Source organism: Paramormyrops kingsleyae, chromosome 3 (assembly GCF_048594095.1).
Source record: "Paramormyrops kingsleyae isolate MSU_618 chromosome 3, PKINGS_0.4, whole genome shotgun sequence".
Lineage (NCBI taxonomy): Eukaryota > Metazoa > Chordata > Actinopteri > Osteoglossiformes > Mormyridae > Paramormyrops > Paramormyrops kingsleyae.
The window spans coordinates 21031667-21050644 of record NC_132799.1 but is presented as its reverse complement, the minus strand read 5'-3'; the positions used below and the strand labels follow the sequence as shown (position 1 = coordinate 21050644).

The following is an 18978-nucleotide window of genomic DNA, read 5'->3' as shown; positions in this document are numbered from 1 at the left end:
GTTAACGAGGGGGCGTGGCACACGGATGGAGCGGACGATCAGGCAGGACAATTACTATCAAACTGCATGATCATCAAATCAAAGCAAACTTGTGGGTTTTGGAAAATTTTCTTGTGGTACTGGAAAAGTTTTGGAAAAGTCATGGAAATTTATTCTGCCAGAACTGGGGGAACCCGACCTGGTTAAAATTCTCAAATGAAAATGAAGTGAAAAATTGTCATTGTTGACATTTGTCTTGTTCATTTAACCCATATGTAACATAGTAGTGGGCAGTTAATTCAGTGTCTGGGGACAGTACTTGGCTCACAGTACTTCAATGGTACTTTGCTGATCAAGGATACAAACTAGCAACCTTTCAATCACATAATGCTCTTCCCTACCATTAGGCCACTGACATATAAATTTGAAAAAACTTATTTAAGTACAGTAACTTTACACCTCCGACAGTGAGATGACCGATACTCGTAACTGATACAATCAGTGCATTTTTAATTAAAAAAATATATATATCCTCCTGAAACCCAAGGAAAAAAGTGTCCTTCAATTGTAGGTTATTTGTCTTTGGAGGAAATAAAACATCTTACAATTTAGATTTTTTCAAATTTATTTTTATTTTTAATTTCACAGCATGTCCTCTTTAGTGTACAACAGGAATAAATATGTTTCTTTACATCAGTGAAAAGATAGATGCAAAAACAAAATGTCCACTACAATGGACATAAATGAATGGATGGGGTCTCAGGAGGATATATATACACAAAGCACGAAGTGCTGATTATGAAAAATTCTATAGAGAGGGCACCACTTCTCCATAACAAAGCTACCATAATCCATACCATCATGGGCCCACACCAGTGTACAGACCTCTGAAAGTCTTGCCCATTCTCCACCCTTATAGGTGGCCCTGATTACAAGAGCTGTTATTCTGAAAATAAGTGAATTTTACTGGTTATCTGCAAAAACAACCAAAACATTGCAGTTGCAGATACAGAAAGTGGCTCATGGATGAACCTGGATTAAATCTGGGTCGGTCTGAGTTAAGCTTATTACCGCACGTTTTCTTAAACAAGCTCAGATATTTACAATACCGTGACCGCAACAAAAATACAGTGACGACTGCAATGTCCTACCTAAAGATCACCACTGGGGAGAGCTCACACATTCAGTCGTACTGAACACTGTACAGTAGTTATGCGGTAATTCGGTATTATTAAAATATATTTTTTTAATTAATCTTAATGAGTGTGCCCAGCTAGTTCCGCCTTTGGTTTCAAATCCTTAAAATTAAATTAAATTAAATTAAAATTTAAAAAGTTACACGCCAGCTCCGGATGTGGTGGAATACCACACAACCGAAAAGGGGTTTGATGCTAGCATGCTGCGTTAGGGGGCGCTACTACAGAGGATTACATAAATACAAGGCTCTTCCGACGCGCATTTCCGGCGACCAGTAGAAAAGCTGTGAACTGCTCGGCCATTGTCAACATCGTAGTTTACAACAGTGCGAGTTACGGTTGCAACAGTGTTATATAGGGGCTTCTGTCAGCAGTGAGTCCGATCGCTTGGAAATGCAGACCTGCATCAGTCTGAAAACACAGCTATCCTCCATTCTGGATATAATAACTAAAGCCGCCGTGACAGAGATAAGTGAACTTATTAGCGAGGCCGCCGAGTACGCGTCGGAATTGCACCTGGAAATGACTGTGAGTGTGAATGACGGTGAAGCGCCGGGGAGGAAATCGACAATTACTCCCATTGACATTACGACGGTGAGTTTGATCGTTGGGGATTCGGTAAGACTTTGGTACGTTTAGGGTGACGGCGGTGGAGGTCCGATGCAGTATGGTGTGGGTCCATCTACCTTACTGGACAGATAAGTGTTCCGGGAGACTCGGCAAAACCGGTGTTATGCCGAAAAACGCATCCCTGCCTTAGAATGCATGTCGGTGTTCCGTCGAGTTGAGCTTTTAAGGGTTTTTTGGGGGTCAGGGGTTTTTTAGGAGTGTTTTGGGGGTTAGGGTTTTAGAGGTTTTTTTGGGGGTTAGGGTTAGAATTTTACGGGTTTTGGGGGGCTATTGATTAGCACTACGGTAGCCTTACTCGACAAAGTAGCTCAACTCGTTTCAGATCAGCGACCAATCGGTCATTTAGAGACAGGCATGCCTTCTACGGCGGGGATGCCTTTTTCGTCATAACACCGGGTTATTAACTAGTAATGCGACGGCTGTGGCTAGTAACATCACACCTATGATTATGGTGTTTAAGTGTTTTTTTTTATGATAATTTTTATAACGTAAATGTAGTACTTCAGCATCCCTCTATCCTTTATGGAGACAAACATGTAAAACGACCACAGAATATAAATGTTGGTAATTACGAGTTGTAGCGTTTAACACTTTGTATGAGGTATTGATGTTAAGCCTATACGTCCGTATGTATTGTACATACGGTATGAAATTATTTGGAGAAGTATGAATGGTATGTTGTTTTTTAGACGCAGGTAGCCTCCATCATGGACAGGTTATCCAAAGATGCTGCAGATAAAATCTTCAGACTAGTTGATGAGAACTTTGCCTCATTGCGCTTGGAGGTGTCCCAGAGTCAGAATGAGAACGAGTCTCTGAGGAAGAGGTTGCAGCTGATGGAGAGCGAATCGGTGACAACGCAGGAACGCCCACAGGAAGGGGGGAGAGGCGGGTCGCTCCGGATACACAGCTGCTGGTTAAACTCTGATCTCTGTCAGACGGTCCAAGGTGGGTTGCTTGGGAGTGAAGTGCTTTGTTTTTTGGCCTGCCCGAGTGTGAATAAATATGAATAAACTGTGATCAAGGAACAGCATGTGGAAAATGCTGGAAGAATAGCACACACATTTCCAGGTCCAGTGTTCCTTTCTGCACCTATTTTCATTTTAGAAAACCCTGTCATCAACTGTTTTTGACTGGATTTTGGAGGTGGGTTTGTACTGTTATTAGGGGTCCAAGCAAGCATTAATTAGAGAACTGAAGTAATGCAAAAGTGGCTAACTAATTACTAATTTTCAGTAATTTGCACTTATTGTCCTTTTACACTTTAAACAATCTGGGGAGTAGAGACCATAAGGTGTAGAAATAGCACATTTGGTGAACTGGGTTATTCAGGCAAGCAAAATAATGCCCATGGGCCTAATGGTGGTGCTACAGCAGTATTTTACATAGTTCAGTAACAACTACTGTTATCTGTCACTGAAAGACTCTAGTTGACTCTGGTGTTTGTTGGAAGTTCCCCGGATTAGGTGCACTCCCTGGCTCTGCCTCTTTCAGAACAGGAGCCATTATTCTCCATCAGCTCTGATGAAGGAGGACCTGCAGCCACGTGCTCTGATGACACTCCACTGCGGCGTCCAGCTCGGATGGAGGAGGTCGGTTTGTGGGTCTGGCATGTGGGTTTCCTGATCCAGGTTCTCTTCCTCTGTGTGAATGAGCAAACGGCTTCTCTTTGAGTCTCCCTGTTCTTGTCAGCTACTGCTGCCTAATGACCATACAGACACATAGGAATCATTTGTGCCAATTTGAAATGTCTGAAACCCCTGACTTTTTCTAAAGCTTTCCCTCCCAGGTCCTGCTGGTAACATGAGCTGCCATCTTGGATTTATCATGATGATTTATCATGATGTCTATCTGTATTTTTCTGTAGCTGTTCTCGAAACCATGTACTACATACAGTGTTCTGTGCAGTTTAACCACCATGTACTGCATACAGCGTGCTGGTAGTCAGTTTAGTAACCAGTATGCCAGCTTTTTCGTAAGTTTTATAACATGCTACATTTTTTCATGAGCCTTTATAAGCCACAATGACCATTCCCCACAGAAAAGGCATTGTTTAAAACAGTGTTTTTAAACCGTTGTGCTGCAAAGTACTTGTTAGGTGTGCCTTAGAAAATTTTCAAATTCTACAACAAAAACCTATTACAAATAAAACTATAAAAAAAAAAAAAACTAAACGGTAAACTTACCTAAAGCGTCATATGTGTTAAGCCCCGTGTGTATTGAAAGGACAGGTACATTGAGATGTGTAGTCATTTACATGACTGAATAGAGTTACAAAGGCAATCACGGCAAACAACTCTACATATACAAATTGCAAACAAGTGTAATACTTCAGTAAATAAATTACAAATTGTACATAGGGTACATATTAACAGGCAGTCAGTCCTAGATACATTAATCAGAATGACAGTAACATTCAATTCATCCTCTTGCAGGCTGTGATTAGAGGGCAGCATTTGGGGTTAAATGCCCATGTCCTGTGTGTATATCTGAAAACTAACTAACCTGTGCCTTGCCTATGGGAAATGTAACAAAGAAATGTGAGCTGAATGTCAGCTAGCTGATCCATGCAGAACTGCTGACTTGTTTGGTCCAATTAGTATGACACTGGTTCATTGTACTTTGCCCTCCCTTTTAAAAATGAAAATAATAATTAAAAAAAACTGAATAAAAGTTTCAACAAATTATTTTGATTCTGAGTCTGAGCTCACCCCGTTGGCCATCAGGTCTGCCATTTTTTTCTGAGTTAAACAGTAAATTTGAGACTCTGATCTGCCACATTGCATTATGGGATGCAGTAGACTGGTGGTATTTTCATCCATTTGACATATCTTTGTCATACTGCAAATTTCATATTTTTTGAGTGTGGGATACGACATGCTACATTTTGGTCCTAATCGGTATATACTAACAGTATAGTATGCAGTTTCCTGTCCCTTTATTTGCCTGGGTAGCTTTGTGGCTTGGCGATTGTCAGGACTGTTTGTTGGGGAGCTGGAGGAAAGCGCCGTAGCTTTGACCCCCTCTCACCTTTACCTATGTGGAGGAAGCGCTGTCGCTTGCCACTCCACACATGCACTTCTTGGACTCAGGACTTAAAGAGACAGCACACTTCTTATCTTTTACTTGCGCAAGGGTGCCCACTCACTTAGATGCAACAGACAGTATCTGCGCCTCAGTTCAGTGTCACACCGGGCAGTCCCTTGGCTTCTTTATTTATACTTGGCGGGAGGGGCTTACATGGGGCGTAGTTTAAACTGTTAATACTGCTAGTACCTTTACAGACAAAGGTTTATCAGGAAACGCTACACAACCCAGGGTAGGCCTCCTTGGCCATGTTGACAAGCCTATCCCCCACCCAGAGTTATAGTTCCTGTTCTCTCATCCTTTGGCGTCTAGGGACCACTTTGTTCTGCCCTGTCTCTAGACGCAGGGGCTGATACATATATATTACATATTGCTAACACACATACTTAATATGATAAAAGTAATACATTTTCCACTCTAACACTGTTGGTACTATCAATGGCAGTTAACAGGTGTTATTTGCACTACTTCTGGATTGATTATGTTTGTATTCGCTTTGAGGTTCAGGCTGTTTGATTCCCTGTGGATCTGACCAGATGGCCAAGTAACAGTTTCAAGTAGCATTTCTCAGCTGATGTGATATGTCACCCTACAGGGGATAACGTGTGAGCATGCACAAAGTTTTTTTCATTTTGACTAATCCTCTCAGTCCCTGGTTACAGTGTGATGACAGGGAAGAGGTCTGGCTTGAATCTTCTGCCATGAAAGAGGAGAGAGCCATGAAGGATTTGGCTAAAGGGGACCCACTGGGACAGCTGAGCGCTGGCAGAGAGAGTGAGTGCAAAGGCAGAAGGGGTGGCTCAAAGAAGCCATTTCCTGAAAGCAGGGACATTCATTTGCTGCATGTGAAAGTCACACTTCCAGTCGCCGTATAAAAGCTGCATGTTTATTCCCACCATTCCTACAGATTCTGTGGAGACTGAAGCTGAAGCTTCAGAAAGAGCGGTGGGTCCTCCGCAACACAAGAAGCCGGACACAGCCTCTCGAAGCCAAGAGGGACGGGATTTAGAGTCGGGAATGGCAGGTTTAAACATGGATGAAAATGGAAATATCCGGAATGGTAGGGTGAAAGTAAAGAACGCTGGACAAGTCTACAGAGAAGAGAGACGGTTCATGTGCCCCCAGTGTGGGAAGACCTTCGGCAGGCAAAGTAATATGAAGGCACATCAGGTGGTGCACACGGGCGAGAAACCGTTCAGCTGCACGCAGTGTGGGAAAAGGTTCACGGCCAAGTGCAGTTTAAATATGCACCACTTAATAGTGCACAAAGGAGAGAAGCGATTCAGTTGTACCTACTGTGGGAAGATTTTTGGTACTCGGAGTCATCTTAAAGAGCACCAGGTCACGTACAAAGGTGGCAAGCCATTATCCTGCACTCACTGTGGGAAGAGCTTTCCTGTGAAATGCAGCCTTAAGGTGCACTGGCTCAGTGTTCACAAGGGTGAGAAATGTTTCAGTTGCTCTCACTGCGGGAAAATCTTTGCCAGGCAGAGAGACCTTAAAGCTCATGAGCTTGTACACACCGGGGAGAAACCTTTTAAATGTGTTCAGTGTGGCAAGTGTTTTACAGCGAAGCGTAGCCTCAATGTGCACCGGCTGACAGTGCACAAGGGAGAGAGACTGTATAGCTGTGATGTATGTGGCAAGAGGTGCAGTCAGAAAAGTGGACTTAAGATGCATCAGAGGGTTCATACCGGCGAGAAACCCTACAGCTGTGTCAAATGTGGGAAAAACTTTGGCAACAAAAGTGCACTTAACATTCACCAGAGAGTTCACACTGGTGAGAGAGCTTTTTCCTGTGATGTATGTGGGAAGTGTTTCAGCCTCGCACACAACCTGGCCAGACACCAGTGCATTCACACCGGCGAAAAAGCCTTCACCTGTGCTCTGTGTCAGAAAAGCTTCACACAATCCAGTCACCTGAAAGTACATCAGCGGATTCACACTGGAGAAAAGGCATTCGTCTGTGACACGTGTGGGAAGAGTTTCAATCAGAGGAGCGCTCTCAAGACTCACCAAGCCATTCATGTTGGAGACAAACCGCACAGCTGTGTCGAATGTGGCAAAAGCTTCCGCTCTGCAAATTATTTGAAGAAGCACCAACAAATTCACACGGGAGAGAAACCATTCAGTTGTGACATATGTGGAAAGCTTTTCCGCACAGCAAACAATCTGAAAACACACCAGCAGATTCATTCGGGGGGTAAGCCTTACAACTGCAGTGTCTGTGGACAAAGTTACAGTTCTGCTAGTTACTTCAACACTCACTTGCTAATCCACACAGGAGTGAGGCCATACAGCTGCAGCGAATGTGGGCGCAGCTTTACCAAGCAAAGCAGTCTCAACCTGCACCAGCGGACGCACTCAGGGGAGAGGCCATTCAGTTGCAATGTGTGTGGGAAGAGTTTTAGCGTAATCCAGAATCTGAATCGACATCGGCGTGTTCACACGGGAGAGAAACCTTTCAGCTGCGCCATATGTCAAAAGAGTTTCAGCCAAGCAAATAATCTTAAAGCACACCAGCAGATCCACACTGGAGAGAAGCCTTTCATTTGTGACAAATGCGGAAAGATCTTCTCGTATTTAAGAAATCTCAAAGAACACAAGTGTATTTATGGTTAAAATAAATGTTTCCCCAATTTCTAATGTATGTGACCTCAAACTACGGAATTTCCTAGGAAACAGATTCTTGTAAGCAGTGTTTCATATGGGCAATTCCTGTTGCATCTTGTACCAACTGAGAGAACTGTTTATTTTTGCCAGATTATTTAGTTTTGTAAGCAGATATAATCAGGAACAAAAGGTGTAATTTTTCAGACTTATGTCGTTTATTAAACATTTTCCAAAAATGGTTTCAGAGTCCATTTATATGTTGCCTGTGGGGAATAATGTTACACATTTTCCCAGGACTGCACTGGCAATAAAAATCAGCCCTGGATATTGGGGTCCCTTGTGATAAATTTTGTGGGCCCGCAAATGCCCGGTATGCCAGATGGCTATTCTAGCCCCGCATTTTCGTGGCAGACCACTGGCACTTCTTTACTGCCAGTGCTCTATTTGGATTTTTGACCGCTAGGTGGTGCTCAGGAGATGTAAAATTTAAAATCAAAATAATGGGTTGTTATGCCAAAATGATGATGATGATAATAAAAAAAAAAAGCCTTGTTCAACTATAAAGTGTAAATTTCAATTTATTATTGAATATTTCTTTGTAAAAAAAAAAAAAAAAAGTGTGTCTCGCTTTCCAGCGTATGAAAGAAAAAGCAGTAATCGGTCAGTTTGGGACAGTCTTCATGATAGCCAGGAGTACGACAGGGGGTAATAGTACCCAAATAGAAGTTAGATTTTTACAGGTGGTGGTGGTGACGAGATATCCAGCAGGACTGTGCATTGCTGTAAGGATCCTTATAACAGTGTCTGTAGCGGGCTAATTTAAGATACTCTTCATTGGTTATTCGATTGAATTCTGTTCAAATAGTCCAGGCAGTGGCTTGGAAACCTCGTCCCCCCGCCCGCGTATTTCCTCTGAAGCGTTTACGGATGTTTATATAAAATGCTGCCCTGACCCTGTTAACCCGCCAGGTGGCAGTGGTTGGCTCGGCAGCTCTCAACACTACCTCGAGACAACGACGAAGAAGAAGAAGAAGCAGCTGCAGTAACGACAGTCTCGTTATGGTTTAGCGCAGACTGCGACCCGTATCGTACGGTGGCGCAGGTTCGTTTAAAGGGCTGTTCAGGCGTATTTCGCAATCGCATGTAGGGGTGTACTAGCAGAAAGCAGGGCACAAGCAGATCCCGCTCCAGCATGAATGAGTCGGACGGACTGCGCTTCAGGAGGCTGAACAGACCTCAGATTATAACAGATGAGTCTCAGGAGCACCATCACAAGAGCTCAAGGTGGCGTTCTCTAAGTGTATTGTTAATAATCTTAGTTGCATGTGAATTTAAGGTTTTTATGGCTCCCCAGCTGGGCTTTGTATTAGATGTCAGTGCTGTTAAGTACGGTGTGATTAAGCCAGTGGTGCATAAAGGAAGAGCTTGAGACTGTGCTCTGCGCGACTTCCCCGAAATCCCAGGTGTAAATGGCTGCTACCGCGGTTCTGGGAAATTCTGCCAGCCCTTAATTGCATGTATTTGTATCACTTGATTCGGAGGTTGCCGCTCTGAGAAAAAGCAGCTCGCTCGTTGTTGCGGATGCGTGTGTATCTGGTCAGGGATGATCACGGAAGCCCGAGTAAACAGACTGCGTGCTGTTTATGGCGCCTTTGGGTTGTCACTTTTGCCTGTTTATAGACACTCATGAAGATCTCCGGCAGAGGTGAAACTCTTCCATTAATATAACATGAATCTTGTCCTAATCAGCCTTCTTTTCCTCCAGCACCTACAGCGGAAAGGTTTTCCGGGTGACCTTTCTGACACTGGGGGCTATACTGCTACTCCCCCTGCTTGCCATTGTCCTGTTGCTGGAGTCTCCTATCCAGCCCGAGGTCCTCAGGTTAGCTCCACTGCTTTCCCCTCACTATTTCTTCCCTCACCATTTCAAAGTTTGCAATGTCTGGCCTGTTTTTGTCCAGCAAAACAGAGAGACCACACCTCCCTGCTCAGATTCTCAGGGTTCACATATTAACAGTAATATAAGCAACAACAGGGTTCCCCAGTTCATGTCTTGGAGGGCCAGGCTGCAACACAGTCTGCAGATTTCCCTGTTCAGACACACCTACTAAACCAAGCAATTAGCTTGCGAGCTAAATAAGGTATGTTTGAGCAGGGCCCTCCACGACCCAAATTGGGGAACCCAGGTTTATAAACTTCTGGTTTTGTCGCTTAAGGGTGTAACAAATTTCTACAGTTTCTTGTGAGCAATCTGGATTGTGCAAGTGCTACTCAGTTATCCGGTCAATAGTTTTTATAAAGGACTTGGAAGAAAACCCAAAGACCAGCTGTCATATGCATACACTTAAAAGTGAATCATTCTTAGGAAAGGACTTCGCCTTACTCTTACTCTCTAATATAGAAATACTCTCTTATTACCTATTGAAAAACTGCCTTTGTGTTATGAGACACACTGCATTGTGTTTTTATATGTAGATTAGTTGTGTTTTGATGTTGAATCCATAGAGGTGTGACATGAGACCGGAGTCACAGACTGTGTCTGAAGCTTGCAGTTGCTCTGTAAACACCGGTGACCCATGGCCTACTTCGGAGGCGTCCTTCAGTGGGTCCACGTGCTCCACATGGCTGCGTTGTGCAATAACAGCACTGATTGTGCTTGGGCAGCTCAGAGATCTGAGCAGGAACCTGTGAGCTGTGCACACTAGGAGATGTAGCTCCTCATTTTTATTTGTAGGTTGGCATAGGAATAGGTTGGCATAGGAACCAGAGGAACATGCTACCCTGTGTTGTTTAACATGGGAATGTGAGCTGGACTAATGAGCCAAATGATCCAAGCCCGGACCTGAAGGTGATTTCCCTTGGTCCTGGTCCTTTCAGCCTCAATGAGCCGCCTCTCTTGGCGGGCTGCTTTGAGCCCAACCTGAAGCTGAGGCAGGCTGAGAGGCTGTTTGAAGACCAGCTGGTTGGGCCAGAGTCCATCGCCAACATTGGAGGTCAGTGGAATCAAAAAGTGTGTGAGTGACGGTGCTCCCAGGGGTGGTGTGATGGAATTCAGTGGACAAGTGGGAATGGTGGCCCCTGGGGGTGGGGCTGGTGACAGGCTGCATCCACAGTCTGTTCTAGTTTTTGGGCGTGAGCTTGTGGTTTTTCCCTGCTCTGCTGTGGCGCTGACATTTCAAAGCCTGTCCAGCGAGTTGACTTTGCCTCTGTGCGCCCCGCCCCTTGTAGATGTGTTCTACACTGGTACGGCTGATGGGAAGATTGTGAAGATTCAGGATGGGAAGATACATGTCTTGGCTAGATTGGGAAAGCTGCCCTGTGGTAAGAGTGGGACCTGGCATTACAGGTTAAACATGTTTATTCTGTTCCTATTCCTGCCAACCTGTGTTTCACAGTGAGCTGAAAGCACAGTGCAGCTGTGCTACTTCTAATATAACCCTTAGAGTCACAGTGTTAGGTTATACATTTCTGATATGATGCTACCACTTTGGAGTTACAGCAATTTTCTGTACCTCCTAGCATTTTACTGTCTTACTTATTATTGTTGAAAATCAGCAACACTTTATGTCTGGTATTTTTCAGAGAAATCTCATTTCACTCCATTAACCACCGATGTTTTGTGTTCTAAGGTTCCCGTGATGACGAGCCAACGTGTGGGCGACCCCTCGGCATCCGTGTGGGGCCCAATGGCACCCTGTTCGTAGCGGACGCCTATCTCGGCCTGTTCGAGATCAACCTGGTTACCGGTTAGTTCGTGCGGGGTCACAGGAATAAGCACCCCCTCCTTGTAGTCCAGTTCATTACCTTATTATACCATTTACTTTTATGGTATTACATAGTTACAGGATGAGATATAGCTGCATGATGTCAGGTTGGGTTTATGGCAGCTAGTTTGAAGGATAATTTTCAAGGAATCATTCAGAAATCCAAGAATCTGATATGTATTCTGAGGAATAAATCATTGCTAACATATTGTACTGCCCTTGACAGGTAGTTGGTTATTTAATGGCTATATGCTGTTGTATGCTTTATTAGCTTCTATTATGGCATCTTATTTTTTTAGATCTAAAACAATGTCCCCTGGACTTTGCGGGTAGAGGAGGGGTGTCACCCGCCGGTTCTGTCTCCTTGATGCTCAGGCGAGGTGGATACCCTGGTGTCAACCAGGCAGGTGGTGGAGGGACGGAGGCTGTCTTTCGTAAACGACTTGGATGTGACGCAGGACGGCACAAGAGTGTACTTCACAGACTCCAGCAGCAGATGGCAGCGCAGGGACTTCCTCCACCTTGTCATGGAGGCGACAGCAGATGGACGGTAGGGCCCAGAGACCCTTGGTGCCAGACCCTTAGACATTGTCTGTCTAGCTGCTTATTAATGCCACTGGTCAACATTCACATACAGGAAATGGAGCTGAATAGAATATTACAAATAAACATATTTGATCATTCATAAAAGTAATGTCCTGCAGTTCTGCTAGATGAGAGATGGACAACATGCATATTTGCACATATGAGACATGCATGTGGGCTTCGTCTTGGACTCTGGCTGATGTCCCTGTACCCGCAGAGTCCTGGAATATAACACCGTCACCAGGGAGGTTTCCGTGCTGATGGAAGGCCTCCGTTTCCCCAACGGGATCCAGCTCTGCCCTGACGAGGAGTCTGTGCTGGTGACGGAGATGACCATGGCCAGGATACGCAGGTAAGCTTCGTGCCTTGTTAGCCATTAGCAAAAAGCAGCCCGTCATTCACTGCCCACACCAATCAAGTCAAAACTCCCACAGGTCAGCTGTACTGTGGGGTAGAGGCTTGTCAAAGAGGCACTTGTTCTCCAGAGTCTCCTGGGGAGCTTGCTCACCACCCACTCCGAGAAAACCCACAGTTAGGGTCAGATCAGTTCCACACTAAGCCATAGATTAGGTCCGAACCTATTGTCCGTCTGGTCTGTGAAAAGAGGCAGAATGGCAGATGTCATAAATACTCTGTATTTTATGAGGACCCCTTTTCAGAAACGGAAGTAGCAGTCATTCTTGGACATAAACCACAGCTGCATCCATTGTTTTCCCTTTGCATGTATCTGTACGGTTATACTGTCATTGCTTACTGACTTCATCCCTGGAACAGATTACTGCTCATGTCCAGATTTCCACAGTGGGCCCTCACTCATGGCTTTCCCAGGACACGCTGTTGTGCATTTTGCTGCATTAGGCAAGGCATCTGAAGCCAGTGTTTCATAATTTTCTTCTGTTAGTGTAATGGTTGCACCACTGCATGGGTTGTGGCCAGACCGTTAGACAAGCGCATTTCCCTCATGTTGCTGAATGTACTGAGCCAGAGTCATCCGCAGCCTTCAGAACTACTGCCTTCGCTAATGATGCAGGCTTGCAGTCACCTAGGCAACCGAGGCTTTATTTAGCAGTCGGTGTCCTGTCTAATACCAGTGAAGGCGGAGCCTCCCACTGCGGAGAGAGGGGGAGACGCTCGTTTTCCCATTCCAGCTGGACCCGGTGCCTATTTGTTTTTACCCCAATGGGTCCTGAAACTGGATCTCAGTTCTCTCACTCATTGATAATTCCCTGCTAGGGTTTAAGGTTCCCACCTGAAACGTACAGCTGTGAGAATGCGCTGGCATCCCGCTGGGGCTGTCGCACGCTGGAACATTCCCGAAGAAGCTCTCGCTTTCACAAAGCCCCTAATTACAGGCATAATTATATCCGCAAGGCTGTTCACGGGGGACCTGCCAGATAGGAGAAGATGCATATGTATAACCACTGCATTCAGAAGCAGCCTTCTGCTTTGCCAGAGCTAAAACCTGAAAAGCCCCACTGTCAAGTTATGAAACCCTTAACATTTATGGCCCCATTTTGGTGTTTCTTTTTTCTTCTGTGCTATTTTTACGAGTCAGCAGGGACTGTGTGGCTTCACCTTGCCATCCAGCATGTTTGCTCAGATCAACGTACCTGATGTTACCTGCTCTGTTTTTCTCTCAGAATATTATAAGATTAGCCCTGCAGTGCCTTCATCTTCATAAGCCCAAAGTCACAGTGACCCTGGATCCCGTCTCGGGAGACACGGGGCATGACGCAGAGGGCACCTTGGATAGGATGCCCTTTTATGCAACTGTAACCGTATGCATCTGCAAACCTGATGTGTCTCTTGGCTTCTGTTTAGAGTCCATGTCTCAGGCCTTAACAAAGGGGGAATGGACACCTTTGTGGACAACCTGCCCGGTTTCCCTGACAACATCCGGCGCAGCAGCTCGGGCAGCTACTGGGTGGCCATGTCGGCTGTGCGGCCCAACCCCGGCTTCTCTATGCTGGACTTCCTCTCCCAGAGGCCCTGGATCAAAAAACTCATCTTCAAGGTATGGAGCGGGGAGTACCAGCATGATACTTGGTGCCCCACAGCACAACATAAACCGCAGGGGACAGGCTGGAGGTATATGGCACAATCGGTGTCATGGGCATGCGCACACAGCTGAGGAATTGACCGCTTAGTTTAACTGTGGATGTCTCTTTCCACAGCAAAGTGAGCAGGACTCCATGCAGTGAAAACAATACAACAATCGCAATGAGCTTCAGGAGCCATGACTGGGATTACTAATAGATTTTTGTGATGGGAAAAAAATGCACATAAAAATGCATTTGCAGGCCCAGTCACTGAAAGCTAAGTTAAGTAGCAGGTCCAATAGGATTGCCTTTACTGTGTTTAGAGTCAGCCAGACAAACACATTTTACAGAAAGATTACAATGGAAAGATCGTAGTTTAAATTGTGCCCTTTTTGTTTAAGCCCTATTGTAGAGGCTAAAAACAGATAAACACAGGAAGTGGTCGTTTTGTGACAGTTTCTGAAGATGGCCAACAGAGGGCGACAGAATTATTAAACACATAATGAGCAGCATCAGTTAAGTATGTGATACTTGACTATGTGATGTATGGATCCATCCATCCCCCTGGATCTTATTCAGTATAGTGTCACAGTAACCTTGGAGCCCATCCCAGGAAGCACAATGACAAAGAGACAAAAGAACAGATTTAAACAAATACACCCTTGTGCAAATTAATTGAAAGAAGTTGTCGCGTCTATATGACTGACCATAGTTAACATGGACAACACAGTCACATTAATTCATACTTATTGCCTTGGGTCTGGATTTAAGTCCGGGTGGATCAATAAAAATTGTATGGGAATAACCCAGGATAGGGCTCCAGTCCATCACAGGGCACACCATTCATGCCTATGGGGAATTTGGCAACTCCAATTAACCTTAGGATGTTTTTGGACTGCGGGGGGGGGGGGGGGCGGGGGGGGAACCAGAGAACCAGGAGGAAACCCCATGACAACACGGGGAGGCATCTGAACCCCAGAGCATTTACTTGAAACGTACATGGATAGCTGAAGCACAGTCATACCACCCAGCTCTAACCTCACCCGAGCAGGCCTGCTACTCTGTGAGAACAGTGCCTCCTCTCTCCATCCACTCAGCTCTAACCCCACCCGAGCAGGCCTGCTAGTCTGTGAGCTCAGTGCCTCCTCTGTCCATCCACTCAGTCATACCAACCAGGTCTAATCTCACCCGAGCAGGCCTGCCAGTCTGTGGACACAGTGCCTCCTCTCTCCATCCACTCAGCAGTGCTGTGTAAACCAGCAGGTTTGCAAGATTGTAAAATTTGTAATATTAATAACAGTACCTAGAGTTGTTACACTTATCTATAAGTTGGTTTCCTTGCACATCCATATGAATTGGGTGTAGAAAGCTGGCCATTTTCCCAGCAGACTCCGCTCTTCACAGTGTGGTCTCTTTCTGCCTTCACGGGGTGTCGTTCTTGTCCAATAAAGTTGTTTCTCTGGCTTCCCCAGCTCTTTAGCCAGGACATGGTGCTGAAGCTGGTGCCCCGGTACAGCCTGGTACTAGAGCTAGGCGAGGGGGGGGCCTGCCGGCGGAGCCTCCACGACCCCCACGGGGTGGTGGCTGCCTATGTCAGTGAGGCTCACGAGCACGACGGACATCTCTACCTGGGATCTTTCCGGTCGCCATACTTGTGCAAGCTGGATCTCAGCCAGGTGTGACCCCCCCCCATACTTCAGCTCAGACAAGGACTGAAGAATAACACTGGCTAACTGTGACATGGCTCTCAGCCTCCTGCTGTTCTCCTTCCTTCCCCTTGTAATGTGATGCCCAGACCGGCTGTGTGTGTTACCCTGATGACCCACCGCTCTTCAGTGTTACGCTTACACTAATTTGTATTTGCAGTGTAACTCATCATTTTCTGGGACTGGGAGGGACCATTTCTGACACCGTTATAAAGCATAATTGCTTTTTCTTTAATGACAGCAGCTGGCAGATTTTGTTTGCTCTAAATGACTATAGTGATCCGCAAACATTTCTCTGAGCAGGACGTCTGCTTGTCCAATAGACACCTCAGACTAAACAGAAATAAAAGTCACAAATTGTCGGGTTAAGTGTGCATTTATTTCAGCAGTTTTTGTTTGCTTATGGAAAAAATTAGTTCTGCTTCATTTTATCAGAAAATGGGGAAATAAGTATGCGGAAGCAGCACTCAGTTTGAAAAGTGTGTGGCTGGGGTGGTGGGGGCAGATTTGGTTTCTATTCCACAGGCAGCTAAATGCAGCTTTTTAACCATTAAAGAAGGAAAATCTAAAAATCAACCGGTTGAACCATAACATTGCGGTTAAGAAGCTGAAATGGGGAGCTGTAAAGGTAAATTTTCACACTCAAGCTCTTAAGTTGATCTGTAGTAGAAGTGCTTGCTTACAGCATGGTGCAGTGAACAAGTCAGGAGAATGTTTCTGAGTTAAGCCGGTGCTCTTGAATTCACAGCTTGAGGCTAGCGGCATGACAGCTAGTTAGTGCTGCTTGCAGACGGTGCTAGAGCCTGTGGTTTGAGCTGCCTGCTCAGTCAGGGGGTGTGAAAAGGCTTCTTGCTGCATTTCCTGCAGCACACAATTATCAGTCATCCATACACCAATTCCATTATGTAAGCGCTTCCAGAAAGTACATCAAGTTATGAAACAAATATGTCTGGCAGTCAGGTCAGGATAAAATTAAGAAGCGGTGAGGAATTTAACGATTTAATTTGGGGGGTGTAAGGGACGAGTCACCTCAACTGTGGAAAAAGTGGACTTAGAGTATTAGTCACTGCATCAGTTTCAGCACATGGCGAGTGCATCTGGGTGGGGGCCCGGCTACTCAGCGTCGAGCCACCTCACTTCCTGTAGGCAGCAAGCGGCTGGGCGGGTGGCACACAAAGGAAGTCACTTTGCTCCAGTGCTTCCATGGAATGGCCCACACTTCAAAATGACAGTTGAACATCTGAAAGGTAGAGCACCCATCAACACTGCCTGCCTGCCACATATGAGTAGCAGACCTAAAGGTGGTGACACCGAAGGCAGCACAACAGATGGACCTTTTGCTCTTATGTGGGACAGGCAGCGTTTCCCCTCAACGGGGTGGCTGACTTGGACTCTACCTGCTGGAGTGCTCCCTCAGGCTGGAAGGGACATTTGTCAAGGCTGGGTGGAGACATGCTCTTCCTGCAGATGGTGCGTGAGATGGTCACCTCCAGAACGTACTTGATACCCTTCACAATCTGCAGTCAAGAGTCAAGGTTTTCATTAGATATGTGCCTGCTGTAGGACAAGAATGTTAATTTGTTTTAACAATATTACCAAGTTCTATTGAATAAGAAATCCAAAGACATGCAAACCAACCAAACAGTGACACCCAACGTCAAAGCCACCTCTTCTGGCCAGCACCTTACAAAGTTAACATGTTTGCATATGTTGATTTCATAGCTCTATGTCTGAAGAACCTTCTCCTACCTGTATCTGAGCAACTTTGATGGCATACACCCTGAAGAAGAATATGTCATTGGACTCATTGTTGAATGTGTACGTTGACACCAGCACGGCATTTTGAACCCCTGGGTCATTTTTGCTGATGTTGTGGCTCGAGCCAGGAACAGGTCTGTGTTTATGCCCAGCGAGAGGGAGGGTTTCTAGAAGAGGAAGGACACAAGGTATTCCCCGAACATTCACTGGAAAACTGTTACTGGTAAGTCACTGAATACAATGGTTGATTTGAGCCACAGTTTTATGTCTACAAATAGCAGGACGACCGCAATACTGTGCAGACTGCACTCAAGCCGAGTTATTCTTCTTAAAGTTAAAATTTTATCAAATTCAGTTTTATCTGAATTCAAAATGTTGATTGTACTGAATTTCTTTCTTCCAGTTTTGACCAAGCAGAATGATGAACTATAGGATGTGTGTCGGTCCCGCACGGGGGCTTAAATGAAGCTGTAATTAGCGGCACAGTTCACTACCAGTTCAGTAACAAGAAGTTCTGAAGTGCAATTATTGCAGAAATAACCCCCCACTCCCACTCCCACTCCCACTAAACTCATCTGCAGAGAGAAGGGCTCGACATCCCCCTTACCCTGGGCTGAGGATCCGGCCAGCGCGCTGAGCAACAGGAGCCAGTAAACTGCGCTCATGGTGTGGAGGAACGATCACAGAGAGATCAGAAAGCGACAGGAGAGAGAGCAAGATCTGATAAGCCACCCGGGACCCGCACCTCCCCAAAGGCAGCGTCTCGCCTTCGGGGCGTTTCATTACAGGAGACGTCTGACCAATTAGCTGTTTTATCATGCAGGTGCGGAGTATCCACGAGAGAGTCCGGAGTAGTAACATACCATTTACTCGCATTCCGCATTTAAGCAACTTAGCTCTTTCTCGCTCTCTAGAGGTTCTTATTTTTTAAGTCCACCCAGTCTTGTGTAACCAGCGTGCAGTGTTTTGTACGGCAATGCAAGTGTTCGCTAAAAACTAGACAACCTATATCAACGTTGTAGTCACATTCGTTCACAGATTTTTCTGGCATGCAGCATTTGTAATATTCCTGTTGGTGAACCTATATAATTACTAGCAGAACTGACATATAAAGAACGATAAAAGATCCTCAACATACACACACGGTATTAGTCAGAAATACTACAGCGTTTTTCTAGTATTGTTTTAGCATTGGGCGTATTAAAGCAATGGGGCCGTGCCACTTCGACGTAGGCTACATAAATTTGGTGAACAGAATTAACACGAAAAGGTCAACTCGATCAGAAACGAAGAAGAGAACAACTCCTATTCAGACGCTTCAGAAGAAAGTTTTTTTTTTTGTAGATGTTTCTAACCACATCCTGAGTCCAGGCAGCTTATCGAACCTCGACGAAAACCGCAGCTATATTCAACGCCATTTCCACGTTTATAACGATACTTTAGCAGCGTTAGACCCATATGTAGAAACAGTTCAGAAGCTTGATGTATTTTCATTTGTTGACTAACGCATCTATTTTAATATATTAAATGATTTAGCCTCTTTTCACCTATAATAACCGTCAATTGAATCCATAATTTTGCTTGATTAACATTTCATTGGCATCATCTGTTATACTGATGA

General features: G+C 45.2%; 3 protein-coding genes across 3 annotated transcripts; 2 read left to right on the top strand and 1 right to left on the bottom strand.

Annotated features, from left to right (window-relative positions):
- Positions 1–1408: 1408 nt before the first annotated feature.
- LOC111849034 (uncharacterized) lies at positions 1409–8069 on the top strand. The gene is made up of 5 exons (XM_023821540.2): positions 1409–1769; positions 2495–2753; positions 3300–3397; positions 5555–5666; positions 5800–8069. The coding sequence occupies exons 1-5, from the start codon at positions 1569–1571 to the stop codon at positions 7512–7514; spliced, it is 2385 nt and encodes a 794-aa protein (XP_023677308.1). The 5' UTR covers positions 1409–1568; the 3' UTR covers positions 7515–8069.
- Positions 8070–8470: 401 nt separating this feature from the next.
- Positions 8471–15968, top strand: apmap (adipocyte plasma membrane associated protein). Its single transcript, XM_023821557.2, has 9 exons — positions 8471–8789; positions 9271–9387; positions 10383–10498; positions 10734–10826; positions 11135–11251; positions 11645–11819; positions 12072–12206; positions 13676–13868; positions 15366–15968. Exons 1-9 carry the CDS (start codon positions 8698–8700, stop codon positions 15573–15575), a joined length of 1248 nt encoding a protein of 415 aa, XP_023677325.1. The 5' UTR covers positions 8471–8697; the 3' UTR covers positions 15576–15968.
- Positions 15957–18823, bottom strand: cst7 (cystatin f). The gene is made up of 4 exons (XM_023821558.2): positions 17965–18823; positions 17349–17524; positions 16997–17116; positions 15957–16839 (listed from the first exon to the last, which is right to left on the bottom strand). The coding sequence occupies exons 1-4, from the start codon at positions 18020–18022 to the stop codon at positions 16717–16719; spliced, it is 477 nt and encodes a 158-aa protein (XP_023677326.1). The 5' UTR covers positions 18023–18823; the 3' UTR covers positions 15957–16716.
- Positions 18824–18978: the final 155 nt, after the last annotated feature.